This window comes from Scomber japonicus, chromosome 24 (genome assembly GCF_027409825.1).
Source record: "Scomber japonicus isolate fScoJap1 chromosome 24, fScoJap1.pri, whole genome shotgun sequence".
NCBI lineage: Eukaryota > Metazoa > Chordata > Actinopteri > Scombriformes > Scombridae > Scomber > Scomber japonicus.
Window position 1 is genome coordinate 9,827,888 of NC_070601.1, and position 27,463 is coordinate 9,855,350.

The 27,463-nt window shown below is 41.6% G+C and overlaps 1 protein-coding gene across 1 annotated transcript in view; it reads right to left on the reverse strand.

Annotated features, from left to right (window-relative positions):
- The window catches only part of pard3ba (par-3 family cell polarity regulator beta a), a 153,524-nt gene that overhangs the window by 24,635 nt on the left and 101,426 nt on the right, over positions 1-27,463 (reverse strand). Inside the window, exons 20-22 of the mRNA XM_053314634.1 lie at positions 15,928-16,041; positions 15,436-15,678; positions 5,524-5,635 (exon numbers count right to left, since the gene is read on the reverse strand). Coding sequence (XP_053170609.1) covers positions 5,524-5,635; positions 15,436-15,678; positions 15,928-16,041 — 469 coding nt within the window. The remainder of the gene's footprint in view (positions 1-5,523; positions 5,636-15,435; positions 15,679-15,927; positions 16,042-27,463) is intronic.

A 27,463-nucleotide genomic window follows, 5' to 3' on the forward strand; every position in this document is an offset into this window, starting at 1 on the left:
CAGTAAAACCTCAATCAACACATACACACACACACACATGCGCGCACACACACGCGCAGGGCATATGCTAACCTGATTAACACTAACATTAGACTAACATTAGTGCAGCCTCCTTCAGAGAAACACCCCCGGACCAGCTGCTCTCTCTCTCTCACCTTCTTCCATATGCACAGAATAGCAGCTCGGCCTCCCACACTCTCTCTCTCCAATTCATCTTGTTTTAGAAATCTACATTTTTAACAGTTTATTTTAAAAACGTTCTGATTAACTGGACAGACCAGAGCTGACAGAGAGAAACAGGTATATTAAATGGAAACAAAGAAACAAAGAGTGACAAAAGTATTTCAAAAACTCAAGAAGGAATGTGGGTTGAATCTGCTTAAATCTAAAAAAACATGCAATTTAATGTCTGTTTTGATTCCTAATGGGAAATGTCCTCCCCCCATTTAGCATCATGCTCAAGGACACACCAGCAGGGTGGATTCTTGCCTCAGATGCAGACAGCCTCTCTAGCCACTGAGCTCCATTTTACCACCTGAAACCATCAAGCACACTTCTTTCTCTTCCTCCCCCGCTCCATTCCTTCAGTCGTTTATGTCAATGCCTCCATGTGTCTGTCAGTTCTTCCATCCCATCTGTCTCCTCATCGTGCCAATCCTGCATCCCCCCACCCCCCTGTTAGATGTGCCTTCTCTCATCCTTCCCATCTTCCCCCTCAGGCTCTTTATTTGCTTCGACTGCTCCGTTGCTTTGTCATGTTCGCTGTGTCTTTTTTTAACTCTTTCACATAAACACATATAGTCTCTCTTCCTCCTCATTCGATTTCTGTACTTCTGACTGGCTGTCTTGCTGCCACTCCTCCTCCCTGTTTCCCATTCCCCTCATATTCTCTTACTTGCTCCCCTCATTCCTCTCTCCCATTTCTTCTCCTCAGGTCCCCCTCTTGTCTTTAGATGCAGCTTTCTGCCAGGCTACGCCACTTTTGTGGCAGTTTCCCCAACAGTAGGCACACAGTGGGACGAGGCTGCCGGCACATCCATTACATCTGTGCTCTGTGTGTGTGCATGTCGTCTTCAGTGAGTGAGCCTGAATTGTTCACAGCAGAAGGTGTGTGGTGAGAAGAGGCCTTGTCAGGTGAAAGTAGTGATGGCGAGTTGCTGGGGCACAGTGGGAGCAAATGAATCCCACCAGAAACAAAACCTAATATCAATATCCAACAACAAAAGACCTGCAGACACATTTTTAAGTTTATGACCACATTTGAAAATGTGCTGCTGATAATATCTGTCTGCCTTTATTTCCAACACTGAGGTGCTTTTTTTTCAAAAGCAAGCTTTTAGATCAGTGCAAGCTCAGAGATGAGTAAGTGTGCATTCATTAGGACTGTGGGCGCAAAAACCATTGGGGGCTTTTGCCTGTGGGCATGAAGCACCCCGCGCAGATCACCACTGCCTGTATGTGTGCGCAGGCGTCTGTGAGAGTGTGTATAGACCATCTATCACCGTGACAGGCTGGTGCGTGTTTACTTAATGATGTGGGGTTTATTTATGAAGTGAAGTCTGATGTGTGGGAGGGAGAGAAAAAGTCAGAGAGGGGGGAGAGATTGAGACAGCCTGAGGATGTGACATTAAAATATCATCAAGGTGATGGATGTCCGCACACACAACATTAGAGAGAAATACAAAAAAACAGCAGTGCAACGGATGACGAGTTGTATCTGGACTTGTGTTTCTCTGTGTGTGTTGTATAATGACTCTAAGTGTGTAGTTGTGTGTGTGTGTGTGTGTTATTGTCATGCGTTGCATGTGTGGTTTTCTGTGACTTCTGTGTTCATTAAGGTGTCACATGTGCTGCCACTGTTGTTTACGACTCACAGGGTAATGAGTTGAAGATAAGATGCATGTGTTGTGTGTGTGTGTGTGTGTGTGTGTGTGTGTGTGTGTGTGTGTGTGTGTGTGTGTGTTATTCATCCTATACGGTGTGCCTTGTGTGTATTTTCCAACACTGAGTAAACAAGATTCTTGTTCACTGTTGTGTCATTTTGCTGACTATGTTATACAAGCACAGGAAGTACACCTACATTATAATAAACATGTCATACACATGCAGTCAGGAATGGAGTAAACAAAAAGATACAGCATGTTTAATGTGAAGCTTCCTGGATATTCAGGTGTGTCAGCTGAGTGGATGTGAGCAGGTGATCACAGTCAGTGTAAACATGTCCACTGATGACCACTAGGGGGCAAATAAGACAATTTTGCATGAAAGAAAGAAAGAATGAATACATGAATATGTGAGTGGAAGGGTTTTGGTATTAATGCAGTGATTACCTTCAGGGCAAAACAAAATCATAAAAAACAAGACAAAAGACAATCACAGAACAATGAATTAAGTAACTTGAAACAATCTTTGTAGCAACTATATTAAAGTATTTAGAGCAATGGGTTGACATGTAAGTATCACTTTAGGACAGATGAAAGCTAATTAAATTAATTCTGTTTGCCAGATGACTTAAACCGTTTAAAAAGGAAAATAATTGCAAAGGCAAACTCCAATTTTTCAAAACGTGCTCGTTACAAACAGAGCTAAACTGAGAGAGAACAGCGACACTGGCAGCAGCATGATGCCACTAATTAACTAGCAGCCGTGGCTGAAAAGACAGGCAATGCATATCATTTTGTACCGTCTAGCATAAAAAACACACATTTTTAAATTCTAATGAATATCTCGCACTGCACAATCAGAGCTGATGGCCTGTCCAGTTGGATCTCTTGGCAGTCCAATTGGACTGGATGAGGCTGAATATAATCTGGACTTGGATCAGCTTTTGGATGCTGTTTTTTGTGTTTTTGAGCTTGACTAAATGCACTAAAAGTCAGGATTCTATTCTTGTGTAACTCACATGAGACAAGGTGACCCCAACTTTTTAGAAGTAAACTTTAAATTACTGGAGTATCCCTAAAAGGTAACAATGAATAATTTAATGACTGTAGCAAAGTATTGATTAAAAAACTACAACAACTATCTATATCAAGACCAGACTGCACAACAGCAATGTGGTGTCTCGTGTGAAAAGTGATTCCCGACTAATAGAACAAAGAAGTCTATAAAAAGGAACTGCTCATGTACTTTTGTGGCTTAATTGGCCATCAAGACATTACAAAGAGCCTATCATTAGCATATGGGAAAAATAGACAGAGAGAGTGGGACAGGGTGATTGTCATAATTACAAGGGTGACCTATCCACAGACAGGGAACATGGGCGAATGGTCAAATTAGAGACAGATAGATAGACAGAGACACAGAGGGAGAGGGGTTCCAGGAGACAAATGAGGAAGGGGACATGGGAGTCCTTTTTGGAGACCAGTTTTAGCTGCACACATCAAGTGTCACAGACCCACTTAAATGTGACTTGCCACACACACACACAAACACACACACACACACACACACACACCCCCACACGACTCCACCTCCAGATCATGTAGATAGATGACCGCTGAAAGAATAAACAGAGACATAAATAGATATTGTAACCAGAGTCTTTTATCCTTGCTTTTGTTTATGTCAGCTCCGGTTAGTGTGTTACCCAGGATACTCTAGCTCAGGAGAGTAAATGGAGACACACACTCACGCACGCACACACTCATCTTCTCTTTCAAAACACACGCACACCACTCAGAGAGTAAGAATGGTGCTCCTGGCCTTGTGTGGAGAGCTTTGAAAACCTTTTTAACCATTCAAGGCTACAAAAAAGGCTGAGAGTAAAAAAGCAGAGAGGTGCGGTGGTGGTGGTGGCGGTGACGGTGGAGGCGGCTAAAAGGCTGATCACACAAGGTCGAAGCGAGCGAGTGAGCACCGCGCTCAAGTGGTCTGCATTTACACTATTCTCATACTACATGGAGAGAGAAAATAGGAAAATGTGTGGAGTAAGGTGTAAAAGCTTTACTCTACATGAAGGTGAGCAGCCATCAGCATAAAAACAAAAAGTGATTACTCAGTGAATGTTGTGATCCTGTCAATCTTATATGTAAAGGTAAAAGTGTGGGTATGATTGCAAAGGATTTTTTGGTGTTAGCTACAATATTGTCTGTGCTTTTAAATTTTTTTTTACATGTTATTTATATTACATTATTTAAAACACATTCATTCTCAGTGGTTTGATTTGACATATTCTTTACCGTCATGTTTTGTTTCAATACAACATTTCATTATCATCTTTCCTCTATTTTTGCACCTGACATTGCTTCGAGGATGCTTTACTGCTTCAGTGTTTCTATTCGTCATCGATGTATGTGTTTGAGTGTGTGTGACTGTGAGTGGGGTGTTTCATTATCTGGCTCCTCAGGGGAGAAACTCACTGCTGTTTTCTTTTTTGTACCACTGTGGACACTGTCTCCTTTTTGGGGTGAAAAATAACAATAAGATCGCAGATTGCGCCTCACGCTTGCTGCGCTTTAATTGCATCAGACTTACTGTGTGGACTGAGTCACGACGAGGAAAGCGAGGCACAAACACAAGCTGCAGGGATGTGTAATGAGTGACAAAGCCCTTTGGGCCTCGGAGAAAGCAACCGTGGCGTGTGTCTGTGAGTGCCTAATGAAGACTGGTTGCAGGGCTTCATTGCTCAATAAACACAGACTACAATAAGCGAGGAAGCGAGCCCAGCAGGAGGCAGGTTGGTCAGGTGATTGGCTATTGGCGACGCTGTCAGTAAATCCATCCCACACTTCCCAGATACCTCTGCTTCTCTCTTTGCTCATTTGTGTTATTTAATGAAAAATAAATCTCGCTCCGAGGAAGTGCCTTTCCAAATCGCTGTGGCCCCAGATTCAGTGATTCGAATTTGGATCAAAGCGTGATTTTCTGCATCCTTGGGCTCGCTATTAAAAAAATCCCATTTTAAAATGGCTGATAAATGGCTATTGATTTCCATGGCAAGTATGCTGAGTTCGGGAGTGTATGGAGGTAAATGAAATGATTCCTCAGGCTGGATCAATACAGGTTCAGAGACATTTAGCAGTGTAGCTTGGTTCGGAGAGAGGTAACTACGGTGAGGGATTTCAAATCATTGTTGTTGCCAAAATAAGAGAGAGAGTAGAACAAGGGGACAGGCAGACAACACTATAAGAGACAACTAAGAAAAATGGAAAAGCAATAGGATGAGAGGAAAGAATGGGAGGTGGTTGTGGTAGAGCTAAAAGAAAGGGTGGATGGAAATGTGACCGGTCTAATAGATCTCTCCATAAACTAAATGAGGAGGAGAGCGGGCGCTGCCTTGGTGGCACACAGCACCTCAAAATGTTAACAAGAGAGCTGAAAATAGCCCGAGCAAAGCACAGGGGAAAACTGGGCTGGGCTGACTGAAGTGCTGGAGAGCTCTGGAGACAAGTACACATACAGTACATATTTCTTTCTCTAAACATTATAATCTTTTTAACTGCTATCCAGATCTGGTTGCTCATGTCATTTCATAACCGTTTAAAACAATCTCTGCTACAAAAAATTCAGTCATACACTTACCCGGTGTGGGTCGTGCTCCAGGACTCTGCGTCGTGCTGTGTCTAGCTCGTCGTAGCTTGGAACCACTCGGGCCTGCTGGTACTCCCTACGCACCCCCTGGAGACGCTGATCACTGCAGGAAAACAGAGAGGGAGGTGTAAATAATGTGTTTTTAAGCTATTTCCACAATAATAAAGATTATTGTTTGTTCTCTAATGAATTGTAATTTTTTGAAAAAGCAGGGAATGAAAAAGTTGAGGGAAAAGCCAGGTGGAATATGTTACATTCAACTCCATCTTTTGTTAAATCCATCAGTATTCTTTGGCTTCACAGTGACAGCCCTTGACAGCGCCTGAAGACTGACAGGCAGACAGATAATATCCACAAAGTACTGCCTCTGAGAAGAAACCAGCGCTTGAACTGAACTTTCTGCAGCTGACAGAGCAAACCAAGGCTGAAAAAGTGGGGGAAAAAACGGAACACAAACAGTCTAAAAATATTTGACGGATGTGCTTTTGCACATAAAAAGACACACAGCGTGAGACAGATAGACCGACAAGTCGACACCCAACTAATCTGCTGAACCTGACCTTTGCAGAGAATGACAAAAAAAAAAAGGGGAAAAAAAAAACCTCAGCCAAACAAATGGAAGGAAAAAAAAGTGTCGGTAAGGAGATAAGAACTCAGGACAGAATGGGGACAAAACTTAAGAAACATCATCATGCTCACTGGACCTTAATGCTAGATAAGCTACACACACCTGAGAGTACAGACCTGACTACACATAAACAAGGGTATGGTTACACACACACACACATACACACACAAAAGGCAAAAGACAAAAATTGTGTGGCTGAGTGAGCATAATCTTTCACAATGTGCTACCAAAGGGGCGACCTAGTGCTGTGGTTTATCTGTGTTTACTGGCTGCATAGGAAACAGGTATCTAATATTGACACTGATATGTATGCTGTTTGTTTACTATTACGTCTTCAGGAGATACAAACTGAAAATAAATTGAATACAATTAAAAAAACTTTTTAACCTTCCTCTACATACCCTTAAAAACTACAAGGCAAAGCAAACCAGGCAGTGATGATGGGGAACATCACTGCTTGGTATGGAAACAGCACTCAACAGGACTGCAAGACCCTCCAAAGAGTGGTTCATTCTTCTTCTAACCTCAGGCCACTAGGGTTCCTCTCCACCAATCAGGCATGCCTATTTAAAGTCCTTTTAAACTCACAAAATGGAAGGTGCTTGTGGGATCACATTGCGCTGTGATTGTACCGTAAATGATTACATGTGACAAACACGAATGATTGATTGACACAAGAAAGACCTTTGTCTGACACATAAACACCCACACCGCCTCCATCAAACAGGCGTTGTGCCATACATTCTAATAGTCTGACCTCCAGGCAGATATTGACCGAAATGGAGTAGATAGAGAGAGAGAGAGAGAGGGAGAGAGAGAAAGAGAGAGAGAGACAGAGAGCAGATAGAGAGGTTCATTAGTGAAGTACATAGCTTACATGTTTAAGTCTCTCTCTTGTGGCTCTGCCTTTAATTAGAAAATCTGGCTGAGATTCAGAGAGTGTGTTTGTGTGTGTGCGCGTGGACAACCTCAGGAATGCATAAAATTGTGTATTTCTGTAATTTGGTATTTGGGACACAGTGGCAGTGTGGTTGTGCTTGTGTATATGTTCCTTGATTTAATGCAGCCCGCTTCTGTTCAACTCTGTAGGGATAGAAAGCTGAGTCATAGAGACTTCTGTGCCAGTATGTTGATATGCAAAGTGTCGCTATCATTCGACACAAATGTGCGCGACCCTCACTGCAGACTCCCTGCTGACGCTCAGGGCGCAAAACTCAATCTTGACTTGCTTCCATGAGGAAAGAACTTTCCAAAAGTTTCTTTGGTGCTATGAAATGCCAGCACAGATGCTTCTATTTCAGAGATGGATATCTGAGGTGGCATTTGGCCCTCGCACTGTGTTAATTGTTGCTTCTAGAAATTAGTTTAATGGCTGGTTTCAACACACAGCTAATCAATACTAATCTCTGCTCCCCCTCAAGTGCTGCGTCCTGCAGACAACCTTGCTGTTAAGATATTCACATTCTCTCACTCACACATTTATTACTTGCTTTTTATTATTCTCGCTCACCCTCTACCCTCGCCCACCGGCCCCTTTCCACATCACAAACAAACAAACAGACCCTCAGAGAATGGACGCACGGAGCCAAGTTGAGATATTTTCGTTTCATGCCACCCCTCTTCCACAGAACCCATTAGCCAATCCCAGGGCCTGTAATTAGCGCTGTCATTTTGATTGAGCGCGCGTGTCGCTCTCCAAATGAAACAACACTGTAATTATCTCATTATGCCACGGCCTCCATCACTGACAACGCCAAATATTATCATATTAATGGCTGAAGACAGAGGCTGATTCTGGATAAAACATTAGAGGGGCATAAAGAGGGAGGGGCTTGAGCTTTGTTGAGTAGCAGTTTGATGGGTTGACAGTTCAACGGCTGCTTTCCACACAGCAACAGAGGAGGCAGAGAGGGATGCATAAGTGTGTGTGTATATGCCTGCCTACGCACACATAGCCACATGTCCTATCCTATATACTGTATGTGTGTGTATATGTGTGTGTTTAGAGAGACAGGTAGACTCCCCTGTTGTCATCAGCAACTAATAACTGCCGCTGTCTGCAGGCCTGAGGCCAGTTGCATAAACACAACTGATCTAAGTCTACAATTTTCTCAATAGAATAGTGTTATTTAAAACTGTCAGTCATGAAATAAACTATAGCTAGGAGAGTCAGCCGCCCTGCAAAAAACATGTTTCTCTGATTACATAACCTCCCACCCCCCAACACTTTCCAATGCCATTCAAAGCATATTGAGCCCCCCATTATGGTAAACTGTGAAGGAAACCAGGGCACAGTGCTTTGAATTTCTTTACATGTTTTTCTATGTGATATATGGATGTCTTGTATCTCAGAAGGGCATCAGGCAGACTGACTGACATGTAAATAGACTACAACTAATCAATAAATCAATAAAGTCTTATTTTGCTATATTAGCTCAAGCACAGAAACACACATGACATTAAGTGTTTTTCCTTGGAGTATCGTTTTTCATTCATATTTCAGAGTATCTGACTATGCAGGTTGATCTGACAGTGCACAGAGAGATGGAGCGATAGAGAGAACTGGAGGAGGATGGAGATTGAAGGAAGAGAGGAAGGAGATGAGACGCAGAGGCAGGAAATGAAAGATGCGTCAGAAGACAGAATGAGAGCAAAAACCAAACAGCAACATAAATACAGAGATGCAAACTTGGAAAAGAGTGAAAGAAAGAGCAAGGGAACTGGAGTGAGAACAAAACTGTCTAGTATATAAAAGAGAGTGCGAGAGAGAGTGTGTGAGAAAAGCAACTATCCCGTGGTGTTAGTCAGTGTGAGGGCAGACTAATTAGGAAGTGTGCGCCGCCACCGGCTGGTTTAGCGACTTCTTCTTGCTGTGGCCAGCTGATTTAAACACAACACACAGGGGGGAAAAAAGCTTGGGCTGGCAGTTTTTCTTTGCCGTCTGCATGCTGGAGGTAAGCACACATCAAAGTGCATGGTCAATGTTTGGTTTCCTGGTGTAATACTGGGAATAGCTGGACAGAAACTCAGTAGAGCTCCAACCTGAAACAGGAAAATAAACATAAAGAAATGCACTTTTTTATTCTTCCATCTGCTATCAGTTATTTGAGTCTTACTGGAACTGATAACTCTGGGTTTCATTGGGCATAGGAGGGTCAACACACACTTAATCTAAACTGAGCCAGAATTGCTGTTTTTATAAGGATAACTGCTTGTCAGGGGGCCAATGTTCGGATCATTTAAGGATGTATTTCACCAAATTGTTCAGGAAATTCCTGGACAAATCTACCAATTCTGCATACTACACTTCCCATAATGCAACTCTACAATATAATACCATTTTCCGTCTCAAGTATATTTCCACCACCTCTCCAGAGCCACCTGACCTCCATGTGTAAAGTTGGCTTAATAGTCCTTTAAAATTTATAACAGGAAATGAGTCATAAATCATTACACCACTACATGTTCTCAGAAATGTCAGTATAGTTGTTTTTAAATTAAATTGCTTTTTTGCAGCTGTTCCCATTCTAGGACATTTGCACTCAGCGGGTCTCTAGATAAACTTGAGGTCACAATATAATCAATGGGATATGAAAGTATTGATTATATTCGGCATCTTTTTTGTTTACAAAAGTCAATTGGGTTTTAAAGTAGGTAAAAAAGGTAGTCATAAGTAAAAACAACACAAAACTGTTTATCAGACTTCTGTCAAGATAAGACGAATAACTTTCTTTTTTCTTATGAGGTACTGCATTCTTTCACCTCTTCAGGGATCTAAAATTCTTCAAATGAAACAGTCTGAGAAGAATCAGTCCAGAAGACACTGCATAAATATTAAAGGGTAACAAACTAAAATGGCTGGGAAACACTGCCTCTGAACTTAGTGAGCACCAGCATCTAATATAGACTCACATTCCTCATCATGTATGTTATCTGTTGTTAAACAAGTGTGCAGGCATTAAAATGAAACTAGTGTATGTAACACTAGCTTCCAGTAACAGCGTGTTTTTTCGGTGTAACTGACCATGAACAAAGGGAAATCTGGAAGCTGCATGAATCCAAAAGGAAACATTTTAATTGCTCAGATAAAGCACCAATAGAAGACACTTTAAAAGGCAAAAAATATCTTAATATCTAGTCCACGCTAATGATGTGTTGTTTTCAAGGGAACAATGTATCTGTTTTCTTTTCTTTTCCTCAGGCTGATGCTGTCTGACAACTGGATCCACAGCAGAAAACAACAATGATTTTTTTACTGTTTGCAAAATGTGAATTTCCACATCTGTGCTTATGGGAAGTCTTCTTGTATAAAGTCTGCTTTGCACTTCTTTCACGCTGCTTGCTTCTCCCTTTTTTCTGTCTATAGGGGAATAAAACTGTATATTCAGTGCACCAAAATGGAGCTCAGAGAAAGGAAACAGGGAAGAAAACCAACAATATTCAGGACTTGTAAAGAGACGTAACTAATCTATATCCAAAAGACCTTGTAGCTTCTTCTAAAATGTTTCAAAAATTAGTCAAGCCTGTCTACAGTGGTTGTCACAGTGTCGGGTAAAGCAAGTGGCATGTGTCCTCGTGCCACTGTCGCACCAGAGAAATCTGAGTGTGCTCTTACTGATGTGTCATTTACTTGTTTTAGCTTACAAGCTCACCTTCATCTTTCTTTTCTTAGCCCAACGGTGGATTTTAAAGCATAGACTCTCACGAGTCTTTACATCTCTCTGCTCGGGCCTCTCTTTTTTTGCACTCCTCTTTCATCTCATCTCGATGTTTCTTGCTCCGGCTACAAAGAGTGCCTTCTGGCTAATAAAATTTGACAAGCATAGCTAACCTTTTTTCTCCACAGGTCAGCCTCTAGCATAGCTCTAATCAAATGTGATGCCCATCATGGCACACACCTGCCATTGAAGGCCTAATGAAAATGTCCAACAGTAAATTAGGGAGACAGCGCTGGGAGTCCAATGTTGAGGGCCTTGACAGAAAGGGAGGGGGGGGCACTACCATGTCTAAGTTGGTGAGACTATGTACGGACACACAGGCATGCACACTTGCAGTGCCTTCACAAACATTTGGATAAGGCTGTTTTCACATTAAGTGCACACAAGCACCATCTCCCACATGAGCATATCTCTTTCTCAGCATCATTAAAACAGTGTAATGTAAAAGATAAAAGAAAACAGATGTTTTGTTCCCTCGGAAACAACAAATATCCTGCATGCTATAGCAACAAAGGATTGCTTACAGATATACACACACAGTAAGCTTAGCTTACACCTGTGATTTTTGTGCAGTGGTATAAAAAAAACCTCACTGGACCACACACAGCATTGTTGCTAGGTTACACTGGGATTCCTTGCAGAAATATGACATGTGGTTGGCTGTGTGTGCGTCTGGATTTTGACCGTGTGTGTATATGTCTGTGTGAATGAACGGCATGGGGGTTCCAACCTCACTGCTAGCTGTGTGTGTTTAAACAGATGTACCTGCTTTGTGAATGAGTGCCCTCGTCCAAGCCGCAGGCGGTGAAAGGTGAATGGAAATAGCCGGCAATGAGGGGGCATGTGTGAATGTAGGTACATGGTGGAGATGGGTGTGACTGTGAAATACATCTGAGGTCATTCAACATAGCTCCAGAATTCTGCTTTATTACAATTTGGGGGTTATTTTTGTAGTTTCAGCCTTTATTTGAATCAGTTTTGATGATATTGTACTCACTAAAGTATCTGTTGAGATCTGGAATCAGCAGCACACAGTATTCAAACAAGTTGTGAACAAGTCACACTACCTAGATAATTAACCACTTTATTTCGAGGTCAAACTGAAGTGAGTGCACATGAAGGGTTAATGATAAACCCTCATTCCACAGGAAAACTTTGCCAGCACAATTATGGTAGTACAGTTAGGCAAATTTGAAGAAAAAAGTTGGTCTGTAAAATATATTGGATAATGATAACAGAATTTTATAGTTTGTCTTCATTTTCTCATCCAAATAATTTTGGCTAACAAGCCTTTTCTTAAAATCCTCAGATCTGCAGACCAGTCACTATTCATTCCACATTTCCAATTAAAATCCAAGGGTGATCAGACATTTTCCATCATTGGCCCCAAACTGTGGGACAGTTATTAGATCTTCCACTTCCACTGATATCTTTAAAACCCATCTTAAGACTTATCTCTTTTCTTCAGGCTTCTAACAGTCATTGTGAAGACATGACTGGCCACACTCGGATTTTATCATTTATTTGTTCTCCGTGCAATGCTCTTTTGTTTTTAGATTTTATTTATTCTAAATTTTATTCATATTCTTGTAATCCCTATAGTTATGTCTGTGATTGAACCTGATAGTTACTGTCATCTCTCTGTTAAGTACTTTAGTCAATATTTGTTGTTTCATATGAAAAGTGCTATAAGTGCTATCAAATAAAGTCTGACTGATTGATTGTGTCATCATGTTTCCAGATCCTAGCAATTCACTTGATGAGTACAATGCTATTATTACTGATAGAAGGGATGATTAAAACGACTTAAAATCATCAGCTGCTGTATGTCAGGCTTTGATTATACAGTCACCCTAGCATCAATTCATTGTTAGTTTTGGTCTTTTCATGACTATTGTTGACAATAAGAAAAACTTATCCTTTACAGCTAATATATCATATGTCACAGTGTTGTTTCATTAGTTGAGACAACATATGCAGAATGACCGCCCTCTGACGACCTTATTACACAAATATTTCAGTCTTTCTTTGTCTCTGAAGACTCTCTCCAACAGTTAACAAGCCAGACGTGTGCTCATCCATCATGCTAATGCTAAAGACAATCTAATATACATTATGAGCAAAACAGGGGAGGGTGAATGGACAAGTGACTGAGTGAAAATGCGGGAGAGGAAACAGAAACAGAGAGAAATGGAGGGAGAAAACAGGCTGGTAATGAAGTACCCACCACTAGTGGATGAGAGCTAAAGTGGTCTAACAGATCTGTCAGGCTGCTAGACTGTGGCTAATTATCCCCCCCTCCCTTTTGTCTGCATCCTCTCTTCTGTCACTTCCTCCCACTGGAATTTACTCTGCCTATCAAACACGTTTTCTCTCTCCCTCTCTCTTCCCATTTTGGCATCCTTCTTTCTCCACACTGTTCTCCGGCTTTCTCTTTTTCTCTCCTTCCCTCCGTCTGTCACTCCTTTCCATTTCCCATCTGTCTCCTTTCCTTGTCCAACCTCTCTCTCTCGCTCCCTCTCTCTCTCTGTATCCTCTCTTTTTCTGGATGAGATTGGGAGTCTAGGGCTCAGTTTTTGATTTGCAAGTCAATAGTACTTTCTGTCAGAGAGTTTAGTTTAAGTGGAGGGAAGTTTTAATGTGGCCTGTATTATTTCATACGGGAAATGATGAATTTGCATTAGAATCCTCTCTAGATTTTCCCCTTTTCTCTTTCATATACAAAAGTGGCTGCAAGCTAAACTCTAAGGTTTCAAAAACCTCAGCAGTAATAATGTATAATACATAGGGAATAACAACATTGACAACCAGTGTGCGTCTGCAAGCATTAGCTGAAAACGAGTGGCTCCAACACCCCAGTATTACACTAAATAATAAATTTTACTCAAGTTAAAGCTCATTGTGTCGTACTTTGAATTAAACTCCAACAACCCATCTGTGTACATAGCTGTAGGCGTCTTTATGTTCCAATAAAATGAAAAACATTCAGGGTCAATTTTACCAAATGTATAACAAAATACAACACATACAGTATATTCCCATTTGGCTCTGTTCAGACCTTTTTCTAGAATTGTTTATGACACACTGCCGTTCATATCTGGCCTCAGAATATCTCAAAATCTATCCCAAATTCTCTACTGGGATTGGATTTCACCTGCCCACTAAATCATTTTATGTGGGAAAACTTTACAAAAAGACAAGGCAACCGAGGAGGTTTTTACAGCCAAACAAGATGTTCCTCCCTGACCTCAGTCCAAATGAGCATGTGTGGAGACCTGGCAGGGCATCAGCAGGAAAGATACCAAGTGTCTGCTGAGGTCTGCGGGTTGACTTCAGGCTGTTATTAACAGCAAAGGATTTACACTAAATATTGAACGTGATGGCTCTATTCAAGTTGAGGTTAATTTGCTTGATTGCTTTTCGTCTCCTAAAATAGAAGGACAATGTTTAAAAAGGACTACAGTTCCTTCACTTTTAATCTGATGTGGAGCTAAAAATAACTCAATTAAAGCTAGCAGTCATCACTTTAATCTCATGGTAATTGTTTATTTTTAATGTGCTGGAATACACAGACAAACACAACAAAGAAAGCGTCACGATTCTGCTGTAGCACTTTCCAACTTCCAGCCACACTCATTTTGCGTTAATATCTGTATCGAGAGCTGGCTGCCGGTGATTACGTCTGCCCAGAACATTTTTAGCGCCAAGTGTGAACAGACAAGGATGCAGCTGGTGGCCTGAGAAGTGTGGTGGCATGAAATTCAAACATTAAATTGTAGGGAGGGCTGAGCAGAAGCAACCCTGTGCTTTCAGGGATGTGTTGTGCTGCACCTGGACCCCGTATATGATTATGTGTGTGCAAGTGTGTGTGTGTATGTGTGTGTGTGAGAAAGAGGGTTTGGATACTTGTGGGGGAAAGTCTTGGATAACAAACTGAGCCCCTACTAAGAATTAAAAACTGGGGAAGGTAAAACATTCAAACCATTAATATTTTTCCATATTTTAAGCTTGAAACTCAGACTGACCCTCAAACAAACTTAGATTTTTTTCTCTCTTGTTCTTGCTGTAACAATTGTGGAAAAATATAATCAAGTGAAAATAGTTTCAATCATATATTTTTTAGAAGTTTTAAGAATGTACAGAGGTCAAAATAACTGCAAAAATAACAGAAGATTTAAATGAATCATGCATTGCATTACTGTGTAGCAGTGTGTGGGTGGGTGTGTGTGGGCGGGTGTCTGTGTGTGTATATGAGGGTTTTAGTACAGTGTAAGCATGCTCTCATGTTTTATGCATTTTCCGGCTTGGTAGACCATGAATGTAGATATGTGCAAATACTCTCTCGCTCCTGCTGGTCAAGCCATGGTCCGTGACCTTGTGTGTACACTCCTACACACATACACAACTTTGTGCATCCACCCACTCTTACTAATCTGCACAGATGCAAATACATTTAATAAGAATCATATATGCATTAGAAAACTAAATTAAAGTAGTTGGGTCCACACAAGAGAAACATAAATAATCAAGACTTTCTCCCTTCCTCTGCTGTCTCACCTTTCTGCAGGCGGGGGTCTGGACTTGTTGACCTTGGCGTAGAGCCCGTCCAGCTCCTCGGTCGAGGTCTGAAGCTGGTTAGTCACCCTTTTTGCTGCTGCGGGGGAGGGTGTGCGACTGATGAATGACTGAGGCGATGGCGGTGGGCGGAAGTTATTGATGCGGGCATAGTTGGGGTCACTGTCGTCGTCTTCTACATCGGGGAGGGAGGCCGAGCGGACTTCGGCGTAACGCGGATCGTTGCTGTCAGCCAGGAGGAGAGAGAGAGGAGAAAAAAAGAGTAAATAATACATGCATTTTTTTTTTTAGCTGCGTCAGGATAATTCACAACTTGTCAGGTAAGGTGTCAATCACAGCTCTTTTCTTCACTGGTGATTGTGTGAACTTTCTGGCTCTGTCAGCACTTCCCTGTGTTGTAAACTTCACTCTTTTGCCACTTCAAACTGTGAAAACAACACGGAGACTTATTTCACACTCCGGTCTGATTCATACCCGTCTCTGGTGTCGGGGATCCTGTCCAGCTCCTCTTCACTCAGGGCCTCCAGCTGCTTGCTTTTGGATGCTTTAGCTGCATCTTTGCTCTTGTCTTCTTTCTTCTTCCCAAACCTGGAACAGGACACATAAAAAGGGATGCAGATGCAACAAGGTGAGTTTTAAATGACCTTAATTATTCTCTGATACTGGGGATCAAATGACATTAACTTCTTGTTCGAGATATTACAACCTCAGGTAAGAAGTACTTTGACCTCAAATGCACTTTTATCTTAGAGGCAAGGTTTATACGTTTTAATCTTTTTGGAAGTTTTTATGATGAAACTACAGACGTCACTCAGGCAACAGAGGCTTGTAGGAGTTTATGAAAAGAACTCTCGAACTTACATAAAACACACTCTCCACCTTGCATCAGCTTTATAAATGTTGACACACACACACACACACACGCGCACACACTCGTCCACTGTTAGACAAATTCATTCCCGAATGTCTTTTGTGGCTTTGCCTGGGAAAAGACTGCTTAATGACACACACGGTTATACTGTCACAGCAGGCAGCGACAATCAAGAGTGTGTGTGTGGGAACATGAAAAACGGGTACAATTGTTGCAGAGCATACGGAGCATGAATATTTTAAAATATTCAATAAAATAGTGTTATAGTTTTAATATCAACTTTATGACCATCATCATCATTATCATTCTGGATCATATCATTCCGCTTATACTCTCATTTTACAGGCAAAATACACTCGTCACCTCTGCTCCAGTTATAATGAAGCTCTACTTCACACTTGCGAGAAATTAAGTCTTTTCCTCTAAATATTTCATATTCTTCTATCTCTCCTTCACATCATGCTTCTCACCAGGCCCACCGCCCCGTCTCATCTCCCTATCTCGCATCCTCTGTCTCACCCGCCAACCCATTTCTTTTTTTCTCTCGCCTTCTCCTTTCCTCTCAGCTCCTGCTGAGCCAATCTAATGTCTGTGTTTATCTCATTAACAGCAAAGCACTTCTCATTACTGCTACAGGCGGATACGTGGCCTGAATGGTAACCTGCTGGCCTGGCCAAAAGTGGTGCGCAGCATCAGAGCCAGAGTGAAACCTGGACAGGAATGCCATTTTGCCCTGGCACTGTCCTCCAAACCAATTACTGTTGTTTTAAGGCAATCTACTCGCTTTACTTTTACCTGTGTGTGTTAATGTTGCCAGCAGCAGGTCAGACATTCACATAGTTTGTTTTCCTGTGAAGACTGTGGAGAGGTGACTAATTAAATGATCTTTGGATAAAGTTAACAGTCACTTTATGTTTTTATTTCGTATACTTGGGGGTTGAGGTTGCCCCAAGCAAACTTTCTACATACTAATGAATTTACTTAACACTCATACACATTCATGCTCACACAGGTGTTTTCACTCACCAATGTCTAATCAGACCCCTTCTATTACACGGTTATCATTCTTGAGGGCAACGCTCATCATGTTTGTTGCTCATCAAAACACCCACATAAATTGTTTCATCAGGATACACTGCTGTCCTTTCATACAGAAGATTGCAGCTTTTGCTTCAGAGAGGCGGAATAACTGAAATCTCCTGTGTGGGTGTGCAGGACATTTAAAGTATACTCCAGTGATGAAGTTATGAGCTATTACAGTGCTGACTCCAGTTTGGATCATTGGAAAAGCTACTTCCATAAAGTTAAGGGACATGTGAGAGACATTAAAAGACAGACTTGTCAAAACCTAAGCAGCAAAGGTAAGATATCTCCATTTTAACTCCTTGGTATGGGTCAAGCTCAAAATACTAGATCCTACACTTCTCATAATACAACTCATTAAACCCTCCATGTCTGTTTTTTTTCTCTCCTCTTCTCATGGCTATGTGGGTGTGTACAGTTTGTTGCACCTATTAAGACTGGATACATTTCACCTTTAACATTAGTCTTAGTGCAAAGAGTCAGGTGACCTCAATTAACTCCAGCACAGCTTTGCCAAGCTTAAACCAGAGCAGAGGTCTAATCAGCCAGAGTAAGTGAACACCTGTGTGTGTATGCAGGGACTTCATGCCCAAGCTGAGATAACATAGCTGACTTGATGACTCCTGTATGCAACAGAAGATGTTATACAACTATTCTGAGAGGCGGTTGAGTAGCACAAACCATGACTGGTAAACTGATCTTGATGTGTAAAATCGGCAGAGTGCCCCCTTTAAGTGAAACTGGCGCGCGGTACAGCCTCACTCTGATCTGGAGGCCTTTGAGGAAGTTTAAACGCGACATCTGCAACATCCTAGTTTTATTTTTATATTTTCCCTTCGGTGATGTCACTGCCCCCGTTGTTGTATAATGTTTTTCCACCTGACTTCCTGGAGATCACTTGCTGCAGAAACAGTGTGGGCACTTGCCACAGCAAGCTAAATTTTTTTCCCTTTTTCTTGGAACTATTCTGATTTTCTAAGCACTCCCACATCGTTCCGGTGCCAAAAGCAGGCTACCAATTACCTCAGTGCTAACTGTACAGAGTGCTGTGTTGTTGGAAAAGGAATATCAGCACTATTCATCTTATGTATGCATATTACACATAAATATATAATTATCCAAAATCCCAGGTTTATCTGGCTGAGCTGCAAGTGTGAAGGTTTATTTAGGTTGATGTCTGGTGTTAATAATGTTTGTTGTTTTATTCTGTTTTATTCTCTGTAAGGTGACCTTGGGTGACTTGAAAGGCACCATCAAATAAAATGTATTATTATTATTGTTATTATTATCTTAATCTACATTCTGAGAGGGCAGAGGTCCACAGCTGGACCCATCATTATACCTGCATTAATTAGGGAAACCTCTTTTTCTCACTGCATTGTCTGAGCGATGGAAGAGAAAAAAGAGGAGGGGGAGACGCAGGATGGGGGTGGGAGTCCCAATTAGAGACATATACCTGCCATGAGGGATGTGGTTATCCCCCACTCTCCCATTATCTTACCCCTTCCTCATCTCTAAAACTCCCATCTTTTCCCATCGCGGTGAGTGAACTGTTCTTTGCTTTCCCCTTCTTTTTTTTTCCTTTCTACTTGCCGTCTGTTCTTTGTTTCTGTTTATTAATTCTGTCTGTTCTTCTGGGGACACTTTCTACTCTGTCACTCTTTCAGAAATCTGACAGTTAATTTCCTGTTGAGTGCTAGACTGCCACTGAATTTAAAAATTAAAAGACTGACAGAGCCGTACTGTACACACAAGCAGAAGAAAGCAATCGCACAAACATACACTGACAAAAAAAAACTAACTCTAGAAACTTAAGTAACTCAGACACACACAGAGTAATCAAGAAACCAATATACTGCTCCCAAACACAGGTAAGCAGCGCCACACACACACACTTGAGTAGACAGCAATATACATCAATACGGGCGACACACACACAGTAACTTAGTAGGGAACTGCAAACAGTCACATGGAATAGGACATCTCATTAACTTAGCATTATCTACCTACACAACCACTCCATCAAACTCTCATTAAGTGGAAGTAGGGGGTCTGGGTGAGTCAGACTGCTCTTGTGTCCCATTTAATACACTCCCCACTGTCACAGGAGCTACTGGGAACCATTATTAGTGTGTCGCTGTCATCATTAGCCTGTCGCTGCCACCGATGCCTCGGTATCACCTCGGCGGGCCCGGGATCCTGAGAAGAGACGCCACTGGACTGCTCAGCTTGCATTCAACTCTTGAGAATGAGCGTTCTTGCTCGTATTTTTGTCGCTTTATTTAAATATGGATGATATAATAGTATTTTTTCCTCAGCATCCAACTACTTTGGAAGAAATCTCTATCTACTTCATGGAAGTACACAGTCAACTGACCTTCTTCTATATCCAGTTTCCATTTGACTGAACTTCCTGGGAAAAAAACGCTATATTTAAATATTGATGACAAAATAGTATTTTTTGTCAACATCCAACTGGTTTTTGAGAAATTGGCATTTGTTTTATGGAAGTAGATAACCAACTAACTTTTTTCTACATCCTCTTTCCATTTAACTGAACTTCCTGTGGAAAACCCTGAGTGAGCTGTCATAGATGATGACTACTTAACTTTACAAAATCAACACCCTGATTTGGACAAACGCAGCCAGCCGGTCGCATGGAAAACTCACTGCAGAGCTGGTAAGAAGCTGGACTGACTAATTACTACAGCTACTGTCATTCTCATTACTGGAGGAGAGGGAGAGTGGGAGACGATGTGTGCATGCATGCACTCAGTTAGCTATGCTCTAATGAGGCTCTATATGTAACATGGAGATCACAGCTAGCTGGCATGGGGATGTCACCAAACTGACCTGTGCAATTAGCCTCCGTCCAAGAGAGAGAGGGAAAAAGAGCTATTTCTATTAGAAAAACTTAACTGTTACATATCACAGTCTTAACAAACTGCAGTTACAGACTTAACAGCTCCTCTCTCTGCAGAATGAACGGCCATCAATCTTTCAAGAAATTATCTCACTCCTTCCATTCTCAGCATTAGCAGCACTTTCTTTTCTGCAATTGTGACAATAACTCTGATGGTGTGCAGTGTGAGATGATAGTGTGTAGTCTTAATAAGCTTTCTATCTGCTGCAGTCAGTGGGTGGCTGGTTATCGCCAGGCATAACGAGGGATGTGAGAACACTGTCTGGCACAGTGTGTGTGTGTGTGTGTGTGTGTGTGTGTGTGTGTGTGTGTGTGTGTGTGTGTGTGTGTGTGTGTATTTGTGGAGGAAGTCGTGTTTTCAGGCTGAAGACAAGCATTTAATTGACGTGTGTGTATGTGTATGTTGTGTGTGAGAGCTCACACGCTCGCTGACTCCATGAAACTCGTGAACACCTTGCCATACAGTGTTTGAGGTGAAGCACACACATGAGCTGAAGCTCTACACATAACAGCACAGCAGAGCATGAAGGGCTCGTCTGTGCAAAGACACCGCTTTAGCATCCTGTCAGTGTTGCAGGAAAGAGATGCAAAGAGGAGAAAAGGAGCATGGAGGAAAAAAAACTAAATGAGAAGAGAAGAAAGGGGATTTTAAAAAAACTAATAGTACAGCATAACAATAATCTTTACTTGTAGAGCATTTTTCAAAGAACAGGTAACAAAGTGCTTCTAAAAAGAAAAGATTAAATACGAACAACCACAAACACAAATGGAAAACTTACAGTATATATAATGATTCTGCAAACTCTACTTTCTTAGGCAGGTCAAGTCAGATCCTCAGGGTGCAAGATTTCAAAGACTTTGTCCCCTGAGACTCTTGACACAAATATCAGGCTACAGAGAAGCTCATATGGCACTACAAGGGCAGAGACATACAGAGTGAGGCCATGAAGTGCCTTAAAAGTAACCAGCGATATTTTAAAATCAATGTGGTCATGTTGGAGTGCTCCTTTTAACTTAAGTACATCCATAAACACAATTCATCCGCAACATGAAGAAGAAGCTACATATAGTAACAGTCAGAAGGGATATCAGTATGTGAACTAAGGTCAACAGCAGACCAACACTTTGTCTGTTGTGATAACATTAACACTACCGTAATCTCGACTGTCGCTTTTATGCTGCAAAATCCAAGATGTTCAGGTGTTGGACAGTGACATATGTGTTGGTGAACAACATTATGTGCCTTACAAGCATGCTATATTATGTTCAGTCTGTAGCCAGTCAATTGATTTCTGGAGAAAGACAAAAGAAGAAGGAGTTGTGACAGTCAAAGTGTGAGGAGAAGATATTTTTGAAATATTACTTAGTTGATGAAAACATGACTGGACAAGCCTTTTGGTATAAACCAATATCACTGTTAAAGATTTTTTGCAATGGGGTTACTATGTTCTAAAGAAGAAGGTGGTGACAAATAGCTGAAAGCAAGCGAGAAAACTGGCCAAATATCCCATTTGCCTTGGAGAATGAGCCAGAGAGTAAGAGAGAGGTGAAAAGAAGCAGAGCGGGTGAAAGAAAGGACAGCAAGAGAAAGGCAGAAAAAGAATGAGTGAGGAAGAAATTAAACGAGCGAGCCAGAAAAAGTGAGAGTGGGCTATCCGCCTTGGAGAATACACGAGAGAAGCTACGGAAAAGAAATAGCCAGACAAGAGAGGGGGAAAGCAAGGAAAAAAAGTGAGATGGATGGGTGAGCCAAAGCTCCTGTGAAAGTGCAGCTCAGCTGGGGAGGAATAAGAAGCTTAGGAATATATAGAAGCAATGCTGCTGCGTTCAGAGGCGCAGGGAGAACAGTTAATCAGCCAAGCAGAAATGTTATCGCAGTAATTAGATTGCTCTGTATGTATTTGGAGAGGAGCACACATATCTCAGTGGAGTTCACAGTAAAGAGAAAGAGAGACAGATAAAGGGAGAGTGAAAGAGAAACAAACCGAGGGGCAGACTGAAAGAGAAATGAGAGACACACAGAAGAAGAGATTAACACTATGGAGGATTGTGATGTAACATGGTGGCTCCTTCTCCTGTTCTGGCAACACGGTGCTTCGCGGTGAGACTACTCGGAAAATATTCCAGGCCCGAAATAGACTGAATAACATTCACGGCAAAAAATAGACAACAAGCGCTCTTTAAAATTGGTGTGGTTTCCTGGTGGAAATGAGTATCAGGCTACAAAGTGGACTCTCACTAAACAACAAGGTCACATCAGGCCACTGAAATCCCGCTTGTGACTGACGGCACCACCAGCCAATCCTGGCCTCTTTGAGGAATAAATCCAACCTCCGCTCAATAATGAAAACAACCAGCAGGTCCTGAGTTTTCCCCCACCGGGCATAATTAAATCCATTTATCCGACTTCCTCTCCATATGCCCTGCGCCACATACCAGCAATTTCGCCCCAAATCAGCTTCCATTAATGGTTGATATTAGCAACGATACCACTAAAAAGAGTCTGACAGATAAAACTGCAGTTAGGAAAGATCCATCGGAGGCTAATCATTAATTAAAACAGCTCCAGTTAGAGTGTATTAATAATGTAAGGGGGGGAATGCAAGTGGAGGATTCAGCCGTTAGTACTTATTTTGATATCTAATTCTTGAAACTATGTTAACTCAATTTCATAGCAAAGAGCACGAGAGGAAGGAGGAGAATATTGAAAAGTCAATTTTTTTATTACTAGCTTAACTACTTGTCTAGCACCTACAATCCTGCTGTAAATATATAACGGCAAAAAGAGGTGTAATCATTCTTTCTTAAATGACTTTAATTTAACACCTGGAGGAGAATAAAATGGAGGCAGACAGACAGGTATGAATGCACAGCAGGTTGTTCTCAGGGGAGCAGAAAGCAGATAAGAAAAGCTTGTCTTAATCAACGCCTGGTCAGTCCCTCGAGGACTGATGCATCAGTCAGACAAGATAGAGAGATTGAGGGAAGAGAGGAAAAAGGGAGGGGGAGGAGATGCCAGGAAAGGATAGAAAGGGAAGGACACGGGGAAAGGAAGGAAAAAATGGGTTGAGAAAGAGGCAGGGAGAAGAAGGAAAGAGAAAGGGTGAGATGAAAGGGAGGAGGAGAAGGAGTAAGAGGAAAAAGGGAACACAGGAGAAGAAAAAGAAAGGCAGGAAGTAGAGTTGTTCCGATTCCGATACCAGTATCGGAAATGCCTCCGATACTGCCAAAAATGCTGGCATTGGAATCGGCGAGTACTGGAGTCCAGGTATCGATCCGATACCACGTTATTTATTAGAAATAGGATTCTATTTACTGGCTAGCTCCGTTAGCTCCGACACACTTCTTCTTTGCTGCTCTTAAAACAGTTGCGCTATGCTGCCATCGGCAGCTGCTGTTTTAGAGGAAGTGAAAGGCAGGAAGACAGATTAAGGGATGAAAGTGATAAATCACAACACGGAAGCATAATGAAAGAGAAAGTCAGGAAAAGGGGGAGAAAATGTAAACAAAATAGCTAAGTAAAGAGTGATAGAGCAAAAAAAAGGGAGAAGAAAAATGAAGAGGGGAGGAGAGGTTTTGTCGCCAGTCGGAGTGTGTGATCAGCTGGGCCGTCCGGGGGCCTCCTGGTGAAATATGGGCTTCCCTTTAATTGTTCGCATCCTGATATGTGGCATATTTTTTGTAATTCCACACAAAATCCGTCGCCCCCGGCAATTTGTCTTGTCTTTTCTTTTCCCCTTCTCATTTCTGTCAGAGAGGCCATTAATATTTAACGAGACCACCAAGCTACGCGCCTCGTTCTCACACTCACACTCTGCCATTTTGGAAGGTAATGTATATGTTGTCTCTGTATGTGTATATATATATATATATATATATATAAATATACAGTCCTGTCTGTAAAAAACAAACAAAAAACATGAGTAACGGAATGGAAAATATGATGACACCTGCGATCACTGTCCTATAAACGAATACATTTAAGTATTATACACAGCCCCTACGATTTTATATAGATGACATTTGTAATAAACACTGTTGGAAGCCATTTGGTTGGACAAAAACATCTTCTATTTAAAGGGTTAGTTCACTTAAATTACAAAAGAAAAATACAACCCAAACAAACAAACCTAACCCCACTGTCACTCAACCCTTGTGGCACCATGGAGAAACTAATTTACCTGTAGAAAATGTATTTAAAGGCATTTTTAGATGTAACTTTTTTGCACAAACAAAACTCTATTCACCTCTATTTTCTTGTGGTGGAGGCAGAAATCTCAAAGGCACATATCTCAAAATATGAACAAATAAAACCAAAAACTATCTGCATGGCTAAAAACCACAAGGATGAAGAGGAAAACTATCCCTGTTCAAAAAATCTAAAAGCCTAATTATTATTAGGTCTGTTTTTCCTTAATTGCTCAGTGCATATTATTGAGTAAAGAATAAATGTGCATATATGCATAGTTATTTAAGTAGTAGTATAGTAGATCCTGTGAGTTTGGTTTATTTACTGCCTAAAAGTCACAGTGAGTTCTGTGATGCTTTTTTTTTCAAATTCCATTTTCCCAGCTGGAGGTTGGGGGAAAAGGCTAGGTCACCATGGCTCCAGATGAGAGCCATTGGCTGACTGGGAAAGGTTAGACTCTTGGCTCCTCCGGCCCTCTGCACATCCTCCTACAAGAAACACTTAACCTTGTCCATCTGGAAGGCAGGGGTCACGCTCTGTGTGTGTTTTAGTGGGAGATGCGTGAGGGGGTGAAGAAAGGAACAAGTTGAGTGAGGGATCGAAGTGTCCTCTCGCATGTGTGTGTCATTAGCGGACCTCAAATGACAGAGGAAGGCCATCCATCACATATGGCATGAAGATGACTGGATAGGACATAACCGCCATCGGAGGTGTAATTGCTTCCTGGCGCCCTATGCTTTGAGAGTATGTGTTTGCATGAGTACAGTAGGTAAGATCAAATGCTAATTGGTCATGACTGTTTCCTGTGGCCGTATGAATACCTTTAATTGGCTGATGAATGATGGGCAGTCGGCTGCTGAAATGCCGTTGAGCTGTCTGGCCAATACAAATGTGTCTGCACTTCAAAGCATCCGTCCCTCAGGGTCAATTCAAATTTCATAACTCGATAGGGACTGATGGATCATGGAACTGATCAACGCAAATGGAAGTCTCGGCTCACTGTCTTATTTGATAATTACCCTTGTGGGCAATAATTCACTGTACAAATGTGGGTATCGTATTCCCCCCCTGGATGAGTAACCAAAGTTACCAGAGGAAATAAAAATGAAAAAAAAAAGTTTATTTTCGAAATGAGATCTGTGTCGCCTGAAAAATGTGACAGCTGCTCTGGTGAAATGATTGCTGGCAAAACTCAAGAGAGCATTAGCATGTGATTAGCTTTCTGAAGATTGCTCCTTACATAACATAATCAGCATTGGATGTTAAGCAAAAGAAAAAAACTGAGAGAAGCTAGACAAGATAGCTTATAATTAAAGAATATAGACCTTGTGGCCCCCGGTACTTGCTGGAAAACTCTGGAAGCGCGAGGTAAACAAGTTCTTTAGAAGTCTATGAATAAAGTAATTAATTCTTCAACTGCTCCAGTGGAGCTACTTCACGGTCAAACTGCAGAGGAGTGAGTAAGGCATCCCTGCCTCAACCCCTCCCCTCCCTGCTCACCACCAGAGCTGTAAATAAGGCAGAGCTCTGAGCCAAATGGTCCCGTTGAAGAAAAGGAAGGGAGGCAGGTGTAGCCAGAGCATGAAAGACAAGAAACATAAAAGACTTTCGTGTGAGAAGAGAAGGGGGAATTTCAAGGGGAAAGCATGAGAGATGTAGTGAGTGAGAGCGACAGAAATTTAGAGGGGAGGAAGGGTTGGGGAAGGAAAAGGGGGAGGCTTGTTGTGACTGCCCCTTTATCAGCTGATATATATGTATGAGGATTTCCTCATCATCTCCACTGTCAATTCCCCATTCCTCTGATATTTGACTGACAGCTCACATCAACACCAATAAACCCGCACATCATTTCAGGAATAGCTGCCCATTGCAATGAATGTAGGGTAGAAATAGAGAGAAAAAAAAGTTAATTTGTTTTTCCGGCGGCTGCTGACGGTGATAGCGCCCATGTCTGTTTGCTTCCATGGCAAAGTTGTAAATTAGAATTGTGCCTCAATAGTGGAGTACAGGGAGCCGCTTCCGTTGTGCGAAAGCTCATTTTCAACGACGGCGAGCACACTTGGCAGCTTTTTTATATTTAGGACGGTGGGAGCAAATTGTGCACAAATCTGAATTATGAAAAGAAAAAAAAAAGAAATGACTGTCATTTTAAGACTACTTTTTCCTCTATGAAGGGTGATTCAGTGCTTGCTGTTAACAGTATTTCAATGTTATGGTATTTTTAGGGTTGAGGGGTTTAGTGCATTAGGAATTGTAATGGTAGACAAGCTGAACATTCATAATGACTTCAAATAACAGAGACTGACTTTAATAAAAAAGCGAAACACAAAGTAAAACTGCTACAGACTGCATATTTAACATATATCTTTACATACCTGCACACACAAATAACCAATTCTAGGCTGCTTTAATTGCAAGTGATAGGTGACACTTTGCATGATTGTTGTCTCCATTTCAATCACACAACCTTTGGCTAACATACTTAAAAAAAGAAGCTAGCAAGTGAAGGAATATACTCTACAAGGCTTTACATTCTCTGGAAACATGTATGTAAGGCAGCCCTGATTAGTAAATCATGCCTGTCTGTTGCATACGTGTCAAGTGTTGCAAAGAAAGTGATTTGTAGTTTTGCATAAATCATTTAGGGGAAGAAATAGAGATGAGTAGCAATGAAGTGAGAGAGCTGGTATGCTGATTCGCAAGAGATAGCTTTGTCCTGTGTGCAAAATGTATGGCCTTATGCATTTTTTACAAAAGAGAATACTAACATTAATAAATACTCTCTTGAAAACTCCACTCCACATCAGCACCGCTAACAGCCCTTAAATGCCAGATGGTGGATCAAAGAAATCCACCTGAAGTGCATTAACCAATGATGGGGTTAGGTAATGCAGCTCCAATTTACCCCCTTCACAGCTTAGAGTCAGAGCAAAGACACCCACAT